This window comes from Polyodon spathula, chromosome 4, assembly GCF_017654505.1.
Source record: "Polyodon spathula isolate WHYD16114869_AA chromosome 4, ASM1765450v1, whole genome shotgun sequence".
NCBI classification, from domain to species: Eukaryota; Metazoa; Chordata; class Actinopteri; order Acipenseriformes; family Polyodontidae; genus Polyodon; species Polyodon spathula.
In genome coordinates, this window is record NC_054537.1 from 90,819,697 (window position 1) to 90,833,325 (window position 13,629).

The 13,629-nt window shown below is 35.5% G+C and overlaps 2 protein-coding genes across 6 annotated transcripts in view; one reads left to right on the forward strand and one right to left on the reverse strand.

The window, feature by feature from the left end:
* The window catches only part of LOC121315090 (MAGUK p55 subfamily member 6-like), a 37,227-nt gene extending 33,182 nt beyond the window's left edge, over positions 1–4,045 (forward strand). For 3 of the 5 annotated variants that reach the window (XM_041249001.1, XM_041248998.1, XM_041249002.1), the window contains exons 7-12: positions 1,126–1,222; positions 1,323–1,391; positions 1,527–1,688; positions 1,961–2,163; positions 2,472–2,600; positions 3,135–4,045. In XM_041249001.1, coding sequence (XP_041104935.1) covers positions 1,126–1,222; positions 1,323–1,391; positions 1,527–1,688; positions 1,961–2,163; positions 2,472–2,600; positions 3,135–3,311 — 837 coding nt within the window. In that variant the 3' untranslated portion in view covers positions 3,312–4,045. The remainder of the gene's footprint in view (positions 1–1,125; positions 1,223–1,322; positions 1,392–1,526; positions 1,689–1,960; positions 2,164–2,471; positions 2,601–3,134) is intronic. The other 2 variants (XM_041248999.1, XM_041249000.1) reach the window with 1 other exon arrangement.
* A 328-nt stretch (positions 4,046–4,373) lies between these two features.
* LOC121315091 (gasdermin-E-like) lies at positions 4,374–13,342 on the reverse strand. The gene is made up of 9 exons (XM_041249003.1): positions 13,113–13,342; positions 12,359–12,551; positions 11,760–11,931; positions 11,190–11,310; positions 10,188–10,385; positions 9,853–9,980; positions 8,429–8,627; positions 7,406–7,479; positions 4,374–6,986 (listed from the first exon to the last, which is right to left on the reverse strand). The coding sequence occupies exons 1-9, from the start codon at positions 13,321–13,323 to the stop codon at positions 6,768–6,770; spliced, it is 1,515 nt and encodes a 504-aa protein (XP_041104937.1). The 5' UTR covers positions 13,324–13,342; the 3' UTR covers positions 4,374–6,767.
* Positions 13,343–13,629: the final 287 nt, after the last annotated feature.

Here is a 13,629-nt window from a genome sequence, read left to right on the forward strand (position 1 = left end):
ATAGCATACCGGCGATCGTTATTATGCTCCTCTGGAATATGTGAAGGTTGCTTCCGTGCGCATATGTCATTTAGAGATTTACACTTATCTAGAGAATTGCTGATACAATCGATAGATTCACTAATGGCTCTAATATTCTATTTACAGGCTTGCACAGGGATATACTTGTTTAAATGAGATCCCCAATAACATTTACTTAAATATTTGATTTTTTACACTAATATGGTGAACTACCCAATAGCTACCATAAAATTAATACTAAGATGAGACACTGAAAGTTGCCAAAGAATCCAAGTACATTTTTCCTGGTCTGAAACGATTTTGATATGCAATGCTTGTTTAGAACTACTGTAAATGATATGAACACAAGATTGTAGATCCTATCAAAGTTTGCAGACACTGTGCTGTATGTATTCATTTAGGGCTTTATAGGTTAACAGCAAAATCTTAAATTGTATTCTATACTGCACAGGGAGCCAGTGTAAGGAGGCTGAAACTGGGGTAATATTTTTACTTTTCCTGGTTTTAGTCAGAATTGTAGCAGTAGTGTTATGAAGGAGGTGTAAGCCAAAAATGCATACCTTTTGGAGTACATTATAGTAATCAATTCTAGATGAAACAAAGGCATGCATTAGTCTCTCAGGAATAGATAAAGAAATAATTGGTCTGTTTCGCTATATTTCTCAAATGGTAAAAAATATACTTTTGTAACTTCACTGATCCATTGCTGGTAGTGTCACGTGAGCTGTTCAGTGTGTTGATATGTAAATAAATTCAACCTCCGTCTTGATCTCCTGCCTGTCACTCAGCAGCAAATGCACGCACCCACACGGCAGACGGCTACTCTGTCACAAGCATTAATACCCTGTATTCTTCTAAACCAAGGGATTCATGGGAGCTCTAATGAAAGCTTAATCTCAAAACAATAATTTTGTGAATATAGTAATTGTTACAGATGTGTCTAATGGTATTTAAAACAGGATTTATTTATCCGCCCTTAATCTGGCCCCACCGCACTCGGATACGCGACAGATTACTGTATCAACGTAGCATATGAAAGGGTGCAGACAGCCTTTTACCGTTGAACATTATACTCGCATTGAGGTTCTTTTTGGTGTCTTGCAGGCTTGTCATGTTAGAGGAGGGATCACTGGACTTATTCCAAGTCAGTTTCTTGAAGAAAAGCGGAAAGCATTTGTCAGAAGAGACTGGGATGACTCAGGTATCAACTTTTGAATATATAATGGTTTTAATTGAATGTAGTGTCCTTCGTGCACCGCCTGATGCCAAACAATGACACCTTTTATTTTTTGTGTCTTTAGGAGTACTATGTGGAACGATCAGTGGTAAAAAGAAAAAAAAGATGATGTATCTTACAGCAAGAAATGCAGGTACAGTATATACTGTATTCCAGATGTTTTTGCTATAAGAAATGCCTCTCACTGTATCTGTACAATGGAAAGGAGATTGTCGTGATTGAAACTACTCACCTGTTTACTGAACCTGATTCATGTATTGATGTGCAGAATTTGATCGTCACGAGCTCCAGATCTATGAAGAAGTAGCCAGAATGCCACCTTTTCAGAGGAAGACTTTGGTGTTGATTGGAGCCCAAGGTGTGGGGCGAAGAAGTCTGAAGAACAGACTTATAGTATTCAATCCTACAAGATTCGGAACGACAATCCCATGTAAGACCTGTTCCTGTTTGGAAACTGCTTTGACTAAGTTAAGATGAACAAGTGGGACGTCTTTCCTACAAAACTGGGCCTACGATGCCAGTGCCGCATTTTTGAATTGACTAATTAGAAACATTAAGTCAAATCACCTTGTTTTACAAAAATACTTTTTATGTTAAACATAAGCAGTTTAAAAAGTAATTCTCGACTGCTTTCCCTAAAAAAAAAAAAAAAAAAAAAAAAAAACTTATTAAAATGTTTGCCCAATACTGTTTTGTCTGCAGTCACTTCTAGAAGACCAAGAGACGATGAAAAGGATGGTCAGGCATACAGGTTTGTGTCCCGGCTGGAAATGGAAGCAGATATTAAAGCCAGCAGGTACTTGGAACACGGAGAGTATGAAGGGAATCTGTATGGAACTAAAATAGACTCCATACATGAAGTTGTTGATACTGGAAGGACGTGCATTCTGGATGTGAACCCACAGGTAAATAATCTCTACTGCATGAGAATTATTTTGTGTACAAAATTACTTTTTAGTTGAACTTAAATACTAATCTTGTATTATGAAGCAAAGGCAGGCATCATTCAGAACAATTGAAATATAGAGCTGTCATTTGTACACTGAGAAAGCTAAACGACCTCTTTTAAAACGGAATCGGGAGAATTTATATGCAGCTCAGTTTCACGTGTTTACATGCTGGTTGCCCATTGTCATTTTCAGAGTACCGGTTTTGAATCCTGACTTGAAGTTCAGTGTTAGTGATGACATGAGTAATTTAATTTTGTCTGCAGGCACTGAAGGTTCTGAAGACCTCTGAATTCATGCCATATGTCGTATTCATTGCTGCTCCAGAACTAGAGACACTACGTGCAATGCACAAAGCTGTGGTGGATGCTGGAATTACATCCAAGCTTCTGACGGTAAGATTAATATATGCATGTCTTTTTATTTATTTATTTATGTATTTATTTATATTATTATTATAATAAAAAATAATAATAATAGTTGTTAAAGACAGAACTAGAGACAATCTTTTTTTGTACAAAAACAGCCACCACAATGACAAAGTTAAACAAGAGGGGTTCACCCATTTTTAATGTGTTTGAAGAAGTGATTAAAAAAAACTAATTGATACAAGTTGTCAAATACGTTTTTCATATTTGGTGGTCCTTGGTTCCAAGTGAAGAAGTGTTGCTAAGCAGATGTGGGGCTTACTGTAAGGAGGCTTGTGAGTTGTTCGTCACTCGTGGACAGATGAGGTACTCTATGAATGCTCATGGTGTATTCTCTTTGTGTGGATATAATGCCCCTTAAAACACCAATCTCACCATTTGGGCTGAAAATAAACAGGCACCTAAAAATGTGTTTGGAAATAAATCATTATATTTATGTGGATTTTAAGGGTTATATAATCACATGTGCTATCCATTTGTTTTTTATTTGATTTCCAACAGGACACGGACTTGAAAAAGACAGTAGATGAAAGTGCACGGATTAAGCGAGCGTACAACCATTATTTTGACCTGACCATAGTAAATGACAATCTTGACAAAGCCTTTGAAAAGCTACAAGCTGCTGTAGACAAACTGTGTGTGGAACCACAGTGGGTTCCTGTCAGCTGGGTGTACTGAACATTTTTACTTTTTATATACAAATTTAAGGGAAAGTGTGCTTATAATTTATTTTAATTTTATAACTTTTTACAGAAGATCTTTCTATTCATATCAACTTGAAATAAGCTGAAAACAGAACTGGATGTGGGGGTTTTGGTTTTGTACTATGTCTATTCACCTGATGTAATTTTCTGGGGTCCATCTGAAGCTTACATTTGTATTTTTTTTAAATCTTGCACTATGAAATGCAAAAAAAAAAAAAAAAAAAAAAAGGAAAACAAAAATACTTGAAAGTGTATACATTTCTATTTGTTGATACATCCAAAATGGGCATGATCATGTTTATACCAAGGCTTTACACTACTAAAAATGAATAATAATCAATAAAATAACACAATGGTTTATCAACAGAGATGTGTTTACATGCTAGCAATACCACAGGAATTGCAATGCCACTTTTGTCTCCTAGTCATTTCCTTTATGTGACAAAGTAACTGTGAAATGACCGTTTACAGTCTTGTACTTACCTGTTTTCTCATCCTCAGTAACTGTTACTCATTCTGGATGTCCTGTAAAGTGAAATTTGTAATAATCCTGTTGTGCCCTAAAGCTGCTTTGTAATTTATTCCTGACGTTGCTTTTAAAAGATACATCTGAGCAATATGGAACATGAATAAGTAGTTTAACTAAATTTCCAGAAATATGAAATATATATACACAGATGTGCTTGCGTGTGTGTGTTTACATATATATATATATATATATATATATATATATATATATATATATATATATATATATATATATATATATATATATATATATATATAATATATATACTCACGGAACATTTTCATAAGTCTGGGGACTGGTTCAAGAGCGTTCTGAGCAAGAAGATATTTCAGTTTTTTATTTTTCTTAAAAATATTTCCCAACATAAAACCAATGTCACCTTACAACAATTGATTCTGAGTTTCAGTGTTTAAAAATAAAATATCAAACAGAACGAAATTTCAATGTACCATTTGTAATTCGATAATGAGAGAATTGGTCAGGGGTCTGAATACTTTTGCAAGGCACTGTATATATAATCATGTATATAGACACACCTCTATATATTTTATTATATTGAAATCCTCTATTTGTATTTGTTTGTGATTTTAGTTGGTAATTTATGGAGCTTGCATTAAAAAATAATATAACTGTGGTTATTATGCAGTAGATTTTAATGTGTGTGATCTAGAATTATTTTGAATTGTCATTAAAAAATAATTGTTTACTCAACAAAGCTGGTATTTAAGAAAAAAACAAAAATGCTGCCTGTTTGTAATCTACAAAGTGTTGTCTTAAAGTTTTTCTTTATGTAAATTGAGTATGGTGCGTACAATATTTGAAACCAGTCCGATAAAAAGACTGGGCAATAATCCTGAACGTACGCTTACATAAAGACACATGTATAGAAATGCCACTAAAATACTGCACCCATCAAGGTCCGTCACAGTCGGTCTTTACATAAATATGAAACTAAGTGCCACATACCATAGAACAACACCTCCACCATTCTCCCATCAGAGGGGATCCTGTGTGCCCAGCAGGAGTAACTTGCAAATGTGTCTACCATTTTATGTGTTGAATAACAAAAAACAACTTTGGTAACCCTAGGTCTAGCCTGTAAGTTTTAGCGACCCCTTTTAAAGTATTTATCAGTATTTAACGCATTCTTGTGGGAGCAGCTACTTTGCTGCCTTCAAATCATGAAGACACATGCTTTCAAAACATCATGTTTTTGTTTTCTTGGATTTTAAGTGACCAGTTGGGCCGGTGCTGCTAAAACACTGCAAACCAGGCACTGCACTTATATTACTGTTATTAATAATATACAAAATAAAAGAAAATCATTCATGAGTCATTTGTGTTTGACTTCTAATATTAAATGATATGTTTGAAATTGGTATGCCCCAGTCAATTTTAAACAGATACCCACCATCTTAAATGTTATTTTATTACACAGAACCCAAAATTGTGTTGTACCTTGATGTTTGGAGAAGAGAATTAATGAAGCTTAAGGTCAATGGAAACCATTGTCAGATCAAATAGACCCAAAACATAATAGCAGGGTTGATAGACAGAAAATGCTTTAAAAATGTCACCTCACAATACATTTGAGAGATAGGACAACTAATAGGGATTGGCTTTTCTTCATCTGATTGACCTGCAGGTCAACAACACAAGAGTAATACAGGGGGAGTGTATCAGCATTCACCATCATGCACAATGGCGTGACCATCTGCAAAGTCATTTAACAGCAATTGCAACAGAACAAAATGGTGCGTCTTCTAACCAGGTAAACAGTAATTCCAGTGTTCTATTAGCAATGTCTCCCAGGTGAAAAGAATGTACACAATACTGTATGTCTATTTGTTTTCTTAATTTCAAGTATGTGTGAGAGAATATATATATATATATATATATATATTTTTTTCACATTGATTAACGTCATGGTATCTTGTATGGTGTCATTAATACAATGTCCTTGACTACTTGTGTTTCAGGGATGCCTAGTGATTTTGTGGTGATTACACAGTATTGCTGAAATCGGTGATCAAACAGTACAAACTACACCACACCGATTTTAGTGAATGATAAAAAAAAATAATAATTCACAAGTGTGAAAATATATACTGGTATTATTTTAATACATGTATACAAATTGTATAGTAGGATTGCAAGCTTTACAATACAAAAACTTGACTACAAAAAAATAATTCTAACTTGGTTATATTCATGGGAGTTACTGTAGACCTCAAAGCAATCACTTCATTGCATGGTTACTGATATTCCTAAGAGATAATGCTTATTATAAAATAAATCACAAAGAATTAAATAGGAAGCAATATTCCTAATAGCAACATTAAATTAAAAATGCTGAATGGTTTTCCAAAAGCCTTTAGGTACAAAATACAAAAACAGCCATTTGGCGCCATCAGCTGGACATTGCCGATATAAAACAAAACTTTAACACTAAAATACACCTTCTAATAACAGTCACAACAAATTTTCATGGAAATCTGCCTCAAATTTGTCTACACAGCCCTTTAGACACTTGTGGAGGCTAACAGTTATCTCTTACACATATATAAAACTCATTAAAGTTCAGTGCTGAAAAATAAAATAAAATATTTAAACTTTCTTTTAAAATATGAAATCAATTTTTTTTAAACACATTTTTCTTCCACCACAGTAGAAAACACATTCATACTCATAAGCAATAGATGTGTTGCTATTCTGTCAGTCAGACTTGTTACTAAACTATTAACCAAACATACTTCTGAGCCATACTTTTCTAGTCAACAGTACAAGAGTTCTAAACCTCTTTTTTTCTCTTCACAGCTACCACGAACTTTAAAAAATGTATGTAAAATAACGTAAAAACAGCTGTTTCAAATCATAACAGTCTCTCGTCTCAGACACACATTAATGGCTTTCACTCAGTGTGGCCAGTCCACTCACAGCTATACATAGGATTAAAGGAAGGAATCCAGGCTGTTTTCCCGTTGTTGCTCTCACTGCAGATTGATCCTTCTGCAGATTAATGTCTGATAAAGCAAAGAGGTGCTCAGCTATGTGGAATTTCTTCTCTTCAATCAGAGGGGTTTTCAGTGAAGAGTTGCCTTCTGCTGTAATGCTGCTTAACTGTAACAAATGGGTATGTGAGTATGTGCAAATGCCTTCTTGCAGTCAATATCTGTGCAGGTTGTGTCATCAAATAAGGTCAAATAGCTCTGCAGATACAGCCTTCATGAGCCCAGCCAATCAAAACTAGGGTAATATGACCTGGCACAAGTTTCACAATAATGTTCACTTTGCAAAAATTAACAGTTATGCAACAGATGCTGTTCTATGGCTAGAGTGATAATGGTGTATTGTACCGTCTACAGTGCTTGGCCTCCCTTTTCAGGAACAGACTACTGCTATTTCAATTAGTATGCAGTGTGAAGGGCACTGATGCAAATATTGCTGGCTATACATTTTTAAAGAGCCAGAAGCTTTGCTTTAAGAATAAGATTTTTTTTATTTTTTTATTAGGAACAGAAACTACTCTGTCTACTTACCAAAGAACACAAAGCTTGTATTATTTGCAGGTCACAACAGCTGGCAAGTTCTGCAAGACTAATATCTGACATTTCTGAAAATAAAAAGCATAAAAATAAATAAATAAATAAATAAAGTAAAAGAAACAACGAATTATGTGATCAGCTGAATCCAACTAACATGGATATTAGAAATTATTATTGCTGCAGCAATGCTACAGCCTTGCGCGATATACACATTGAACCCTTTGCGGTCCTATGTCAGACCAGGTCCAACATTACAATTCTCCCTTTCCTGTCCAACATCATCAAAAAGACGTCAAGCACAGGTCTAGTAGTTTTTTCTCCGGAAAATGCTGAGAAAACCTTTCAATGGCTGAGTGAGACAAATAGGAGCTGAAAAAAAAGGTTGGATCTGAGCAATACACATAACCTCACAGAGATAACACGGACATAAACAAACATGATCGCTGCTTCCGCATCCAGCAATCAAAGAATATCATAGACATTTGCAGAGCTTTTTGAGATGTTATAGTAATAAAATAATGACTTTGATAGCATTATTGAGGAGTTTGGTGATAAAACGAGATGACATATCAGTATGCACAACTATGAAGAGGTATGTGATAAATACAGCGAACAAGGGGTGGGGTGGGGTGTTGTGGGGCAGGGCTGGACATGCAGCACTGAGTGTCCTGTTGTTATGCAGTGCCTTTTAAACCTATTTTACTATGAAAAAAACACTTTTAAACAGCACGTGTAAAAATAAATTGGACCTGATGCGCCTGACAGGCGCTGAATAAATGGACCACAAAGGGTTAACTAATGTGAGAAAAGGAATTACAGCCTTATGTACAGCAGGGTGGACATTATTCCTCATATCATCATTAATGTGAGAATCCAGAATGATACAAGCAATATATTACGCAGGCTAAAATAACTAAAAAATGAAAGAGGAAAAAAAAAAAAAAAAAAAACACACACACACACACACACACACACACACACTACCTAGCATTTCTACATTGTGTGTATAAACACTACCTTCCATGGCACTGATGAGGAAGTGTGTAGCAGTGAGAAGACAAGGAGCTCTGTGAAGACTGTCCGTCTCCATCAGCTGGCTCTCTTCACAGCTGTATCCGATGGCCTGCAGCAGAGAGGTCGCACATGCTTTCTGAGAGGGGTTTAACTCCTCCAGTTCTGCGAGATCTGGTTTAGCACCAGAGCTGAGCTGCTCCAGCTGAAACACAAACAGACACACCAGGGGAACTCAAAATGTCTGCAAAAAAAGTCCAAGTTAAATTGTTACATTCAGCCTGCAGGATACACTAAAATTAAAGGGTACATAAGGACCTTGTTATTTTATTGTGTTACATGCTTCCATGTACTGCTACAACTGTTTACCTAAGGTGTGTGTAATGTTTTATTTATTTATTCTTACACTGACCACATTTCTAAACTTTTACATTGCATTCCCTGCCTCAAGATGGCTTCCCATGTACCTGCATGGACCTCTCAGAACTACATTTTCCATTTACCCACATGCACCTCTCAGAACTACATTTCCCATCATCCTCCTGCTCACATCTGTAACTCATGAATTTATCAGTGAGCAGGAGGATGATGGGAAATGTAGTTCTGAGAGGTCCACTCTGTTACATGGGAAGCCATCTTGAGGCAGGAAATGCAATTTAAAAGTTGAAAAAGTGGTCAAAATGTAAAAAAAGGTTACGTAAAAGGTTGTAGCAAGACATGGGAACATGTAACACAATAAAAAGGTCCCTTTAAAACATGCCATTAGTTAAGGGTGCAAATAAAAATATTTAAGTTTAATAGTCAGACTTTTTGCACATAGGAGTAGGGACATGGCAGATACTGAGACTAGATCTGGTAAAATCTACTCCATTCACTCCTTCAGAATGTCTTTGCCTTATTACTGAAAGACACAACGGGTCAGTTTCCACATTTATTAAATTAAACAATCAACTAAATACAGATGCTGGGTTACTTATTAAAAGACAACCTTTATGTATTTGAAGAATACATTGTAATCAGACCCAACGTGCGATGCAAATGAAATTACCCACTGAAGGAGACATAGGCCTCAACATGTGTGCCATGCAAGGGTCATTTGGGCAGTGCAAGACGTGCCCACGCTGGGGGTGTGTTCAACTGATATTAACAGTGGCTGACCTGCCGGTCCTATATACATTTTAAAGGAGGCCAAACCTGACATTTTACTTACAAATTTTATTTTTACATTTTATGTATAAATACACCAAACAGACACTCCCACACTGTAGATGTTGGTTCATACAAAGCCCTCTTGGTTTAATGAATGGCAAGAACTAAATCCTCCACCATTCAGACCAACCCACTGTCTTCAGACACAAGTCCAAAGGTCATTTCTTTCCAGTTACATAACCACTGCCACGGCTCTCCTGCTTCCAGAGCTGAGCACTTACCATGTTCTCCACAACGATAAGCACTGCACTGTCACGCAACACTTTATTCACCATCTTGAACAATGCAGATCGTTCGTCTTCAGGCATTTCTGCAAATGGTTTAAACTGTGTCTTAAATTCCTCTAAATCTGTAATAAAGAAATTAAATAAAAAAACAAAAAAAAAAAAAACCCACTTAGCTTCTTTCTAATACGATAACTTCTTATAAACGTATCAAGTACAATTTGAAAACATTCACCAAAAGACTGCAAACACATCTTTACTCAATTTCTTTCAGAATCCTGCAGAACAAATTAAAATGATGACGCTATAATTAAAAGTGTTAAAGAAATGACCTTGTTTCAGGACAGCGAGTGGAGCTTCACTGGGGATGTTTCTGACATCTTCAGAATGATTCCTCTGAACCCTCCCTCCGTCAGGCTCAATCATCCCATCCATCGGACCATCCACCAATGATTGGAGATCAGGAGATATGGGCTTCTTACTGGTTTCAGCTTCAAAGCCCCCACGTTTGTCGGGTAGCAGACATAAATCTGTCATAAAAAAGGATGTATATACTGTATACGACATAACAAATTAATGCATCTGTTACCAATTGTTTCCAAAAATGCAAGTAAGATTTAAGAAACTATTCATAAACAAGATACTGTTACAGTGCTTTTTACTTTATTCTCTAAACTGAAGATGGTATAAATGTAAGCAATGTAGTACGACAGGGTAGATGTCGTCGTGGGATATCGCCACGCCTTGGGAACCCAAGTGGTGACAACTTACAACCACACACGTCCTGGAGCGCCATATTGCGATTATACAACAGCTATGAGGTCATTTTAAACTTAAATCAACCAACAACAATAGGGTTAAAAAGAGAACCAAGGCCATGAGCTCAGGTTTCTCGAAATACGACTGGTACTTACAGCTCTGCGCCATCACTGGGTTTAGATTGGAATTCATACAAATATGTCTGTGTTGTTTACAGCAGAAAACTAAAAGTAAACAGTGTTCAACCCCACTGACCAACCCAGTCCACTGTTGCGACATAAAACATCATAAATATCTGAACTCTCAACATCCTACTAGTTACCAAAGACTGTATCTTGCCATGTTTGTTAAAAATGGCTTTACAGCAAGAAAGATGCTTGTTCTTTGGAAACACCATGCCATATTTTACTCCAGTCTTAAATTAACTTTTAATTTTATTTTTTTTTAAAAGATGTAAAACACTTTTTCATTTTAGAAAACTAGAACCAAACAGCCAAGTAATACATATGATAGTTCATTAAAGGAAACCCTTTGAAAATATGGCCTGTCAACCATAAAGGGGCGCACTAACTTACCATACTGTCCATTGGTTTTAACACTCAGCTCAATAATGCTGTAAGCTAGGACTGTTTCTGGTGGAATTTCTAAGACTACACTGCTGTCCTTTTGCATGTTCCCATTTTCTTGGACTGACACCTAATGAAAAAAAGAAACAAAGAAGCCTACATAACTTTGCATAACTTAACTAATCCTTTTACCAGAAAAAACAAATAAATTGATAAGAGGCCCTGAAGTGTATTTGTTATAATAAAGTACCACAGCTATTCTCCGAATTAACCCAAACATGTTGAAATTTGCTGCAGCCTTAGTTTCGGTTCTTCAGTATATAAATGATTTCAAGAGATGTTTTCAGTACCCATATGTATGGACAGCACTTTTAAACCACAGGGTTTGGTTCAAACAGGAAATTTCTTTAACAGTTACATTTCCATCATGTTAAATCAGCAAAACTAATGTGAACACCAAAGAGTACTGGGTTTGTATAATTACAGGTACATTTTTATTAGCGCTATTCTTTTCATAGCACCAATTAAAAAAAGGGTATCATAATAATAATGTAAACCCATTTAGTTTGTTGTTCTTACCTTTATCCGTTTAGCTCTAAGCCCCAACATACTACCACACTGCCCTTCTTCTTGAACCTGCTCAGAAATCAGGCACTTCTGAGTGGTGATGATTTTTTCTTTAAGAACACCAAACACTTCATTGGGCCTTTCACGAGTCTGCTGTACAAAGGGGTGATCCATATTTATCACCCTAAGAAAGGAAAAACCAAGCTGGAAAAATGACTGCTTTATATACAGCTGTGGCCAAAGGTTTTGCTTCATAAAGTCGAACGAAACCTGCTGAATAATGTTATGTTAGCATATCAAATTACATACTGCTTTGTAGTTTGCTATTATACGTAACAAAAAAACTGACCATTTTAAAATGTGACATTCCAAAATCTAGTGTGAAATACTATACTGCTAATAGGGCCTCCAATAGACTTTTGCGATATCATTTTGTAGTTTCTTTGATTACATGATGTTAAATGAAAGATCTAAATTATGTTGATATATATATCAATTATAGTATTTTAGTTGATGCAAAACTTGTGTTCACAGCTGTACATAATATTATTTAGGTAAGTTCCCTGTATAATTAACGACTTTGTGGATACACTGCACACAAATAAAGTCACCTTTCTTCAGAGTGTTGCAGGAGGTGAAGAACATCAACTTCCTGCTTCCTTAAGTCTCCAAACGAAGACTGTAGTTTTGAGGAACCTTTTCCTTCCATGCTGAGACTGAGATTTCCAACTTCAGTTTCGACATGACCTCCGATGATGTCCCCAAATGTGCTTTCATAATTCAGGAAAGCAGACTCCACAACAACTGAAAAACACAAAGTCAACTTCATGATCTAGAAACAGACAATTAAAGGTTATTAATGAGATGCAAAACATCACTATGCAACTCAAGTAAATTGTACTTAAGTAGAAACTTAACTTCATTACCTGAACAAATGTCTGTACCTGCATTTAGACTAACTTACCTGACCAGTCACTTCCAGCTGCATGTTACATTTAATTGTGCTAAAAAAAATTGCACCTGCATTTTCCTTTTTTTATATAAAAGTACAGCACTAGAAATTGTCCAGACGTTTATATTATATATATATATATATATATATATATATATATATATATATATATATATATACATATATATATATATATATACACACACACACACACACACACACACACACACACATATATATTTATATATATAATATATATATATATATAGATATATATATATATTATATATATATATAATATATAATATAATAGCCGTTAGTTATCAGCCAATCGGGCTTAAGAAGATATACTCATTATTAGCAATTCTGCACACTGCCTGTGTTGTACTTTCTGAAAAGACAACGGCCCTTACCAGGTTCAATAGGGTTATCCCCAATAAGCACATCGCTCAAGGAGAATGGTGATGAAATATACTTTGGTTTCTGCCAGAACCAGAATCTCTTGCGTTTAATCACCAGACACAGAGGCTGAAGCTTGTCAGAGTCATTCAGTCGTGCAACAGGAATCAGCTCTCCATCGGAGTCTATCTGCTTCACAAAGCTACTGGTGGCTTTGGCAAACATCTTTGGCAATTAACCAATACCTGCTTAAGATAGGACCACAATTTATTTTATATTATATATATATTAGTCTATATATATATATATATATCGATTAATATTATTATATAGATATATATATATATATATAAATACCGCGCTTTGAAACAGATTTTAAAGTTATACCAATGTTAATAATTAAAAGAAAAATAACATGTAACTTATTTAAACAGCTGCAGCACCACGTGAGGACGCATGACGCTATACTATTCCGAACCCCGCTACTTTTTACCCTTTAAACCGAACTAGATGCATACACAGCACAATAAT